The following is a 1,526-nucleotide window of genomic DNA, read 5'->3' as shown; positions in this document are numbered from 1 at the left end:
TCTGACAAGTTTGAACCATTTCTGGATCTTCCTCTGGACGTTGAAGTAATTCAAGCTTCAGATTCTGTGTCATTTCTGACTTGCTCCGTGTTTCTGCTGATGTATAAATGTGTCAGATTTGATCAGAGCTCCTTTAACAGAAGCAAATGTTTCTCTGCATGTAGAGAGCTTCCAGTGTGTCTTCTTCTCTGGAGCAGTTTGTGATGCCTGAAGAGCTGGAGGACTACAGGTGCTCCAAGTAAGCCTCCAAAAAACCCACACCTGAACCAGTCGTTTACATTCCTGTATTTCTCTGTCACTAAGCCAAGTCCTTGTTTGAATTTGTTGTTTTTCAGTTGCAAAGAAAAAGACTCAGCCTTGAAGACAGTCACAGTAGACAGCCTGCCCAACGTGCTGACCCTGCCGCTGAAAAGATTTGATTGTAATGGAGATAAAGTCTCAAAGGTACTGTCACACACATCACAGAATGTAAGATTTGTTTTATAGACTTGTAAAAACTGTAATGTGGGAACTATTCAATGGACTGATGAAGTGTTTTGTGTTCTCCAGCATGTGAACTTCCCTGAAAACATCAACATGCGGCCGTTCACATCAGAACCTGCAGGCGACCCACAAACCTACAGCCTGTACGCCGTGCTGGTCCACTCTGGGTCCAAGAGCTCTGAAGGCCACTATTTCTGTTATGTCAAGGTACTGCAACACACTAAACTGATCTATTATATTAGTGCTGGTTATTAGAATATTAGATTACTAGATTACAAGTGAGTGCAGCTGAGATGAAGTAAACATTGTGACAGACAGAAGGTGTTCACAGACTTACCTGCAAACATTCAGAGCAATAAAATGTCAACAAAAACAAAGTCATAGGATCAGGTTTGGATCTGATTTACACGTGAACAGATTTCAGTCAGCTGCTGTTTATGCTTCACCTTTCAGAGTTTTTGTTGTATTTCTCACCTCAAAAGAAAGCGTGACTCTAAAGTGTGTGTGGTGTGTCGCAGGCGAGCAGCGGTCAGTGGTACAAGATGGACGACTCCTCTGTGTCTGTGAGGAGCATCAGGCATGTCCTGAAGCGAAAGGCCTACGTTCTGTTCTACATCAGGTGAGTCAGGCAGCGTTCAGCAGCTCATTTATGTTACAGACTGAATCAGTTACTGTCAACTGAGAGCTTTTGTATTGAATAGCTTAAAAAAGATATTTGAACACACCAGAACAAGTTCAGAGATGTTTTCATGGCCACATTCTTAGCAATTTATTTTTACATTTTATTAGTTTCCAAGTTTGATCAATTTATTTATCTATGTCCTTCCTGTTTTTTTGTCCTCCCCTTCTAGATCTGACCTGAAGTCAGACAGTGCCACGAAAACAGAACCAGTAAAGAAAAAGAAAAAGAAGAAGAGGAAGAGGAGTGAGAACGAAGAACATCCTCTGGTGATTTATTACAAACAGCTGATGGCTGAGAGTATGAGGGAGATAAGAAAGAGACACTGTGGCTCTGATGTGGAGGACTCAGAACTGGACTTTCC

General features: G+C 41.8%; 1 protein-coding gene across 1 annotated transcript in view; it reads left to right on the top strand.

The window, feature by feature from the left end:
- The window catches only part of LOC106514273 (ubiquitin carboxyl-terminal hydrolase 42), a gene marked incomplete at both ends in the record, with an annotated part of 4,263 nt that extends 2,737 nt beyond the window's left edge, over window positions 1-1,526 (top strand). The window contains 5 exon segments of the mRNA XM_014003445.1: window positions 165-238; window positions 336-444; window positions 550-690; window positions 1,002-1,102; window positions 1,335-1,526. Coding sequence (XP_013858899.1) covers window positions 165-238; window positions 336-444; window positions 550-690; window positions 1,002-1,102; window positions 1,335-1,526 — 617 coding nt within the window.

The sequence above is a fragment of the Austrofundulus limnaeus genome, unplaced genomic scaffold, assembly GCF_001266775.1.
Source record: "Austrofundulus limnaeus strain Quisiro unplaced genomic scaffold, Austrofundulus_limnaeus-1.0 Scaffold19, whole genome shotgun sequence".
Taxonomy (NCBI): Eukaryota; Metazoa; Chordata; class Actinopteri; order Cyprinodontiformes; family Rivulidae; genus Austrofundulus; species Austrofundulus limnaeus.
This window is presented reverse-complemented; position numbering and strand designations above follow the sequence as displayed.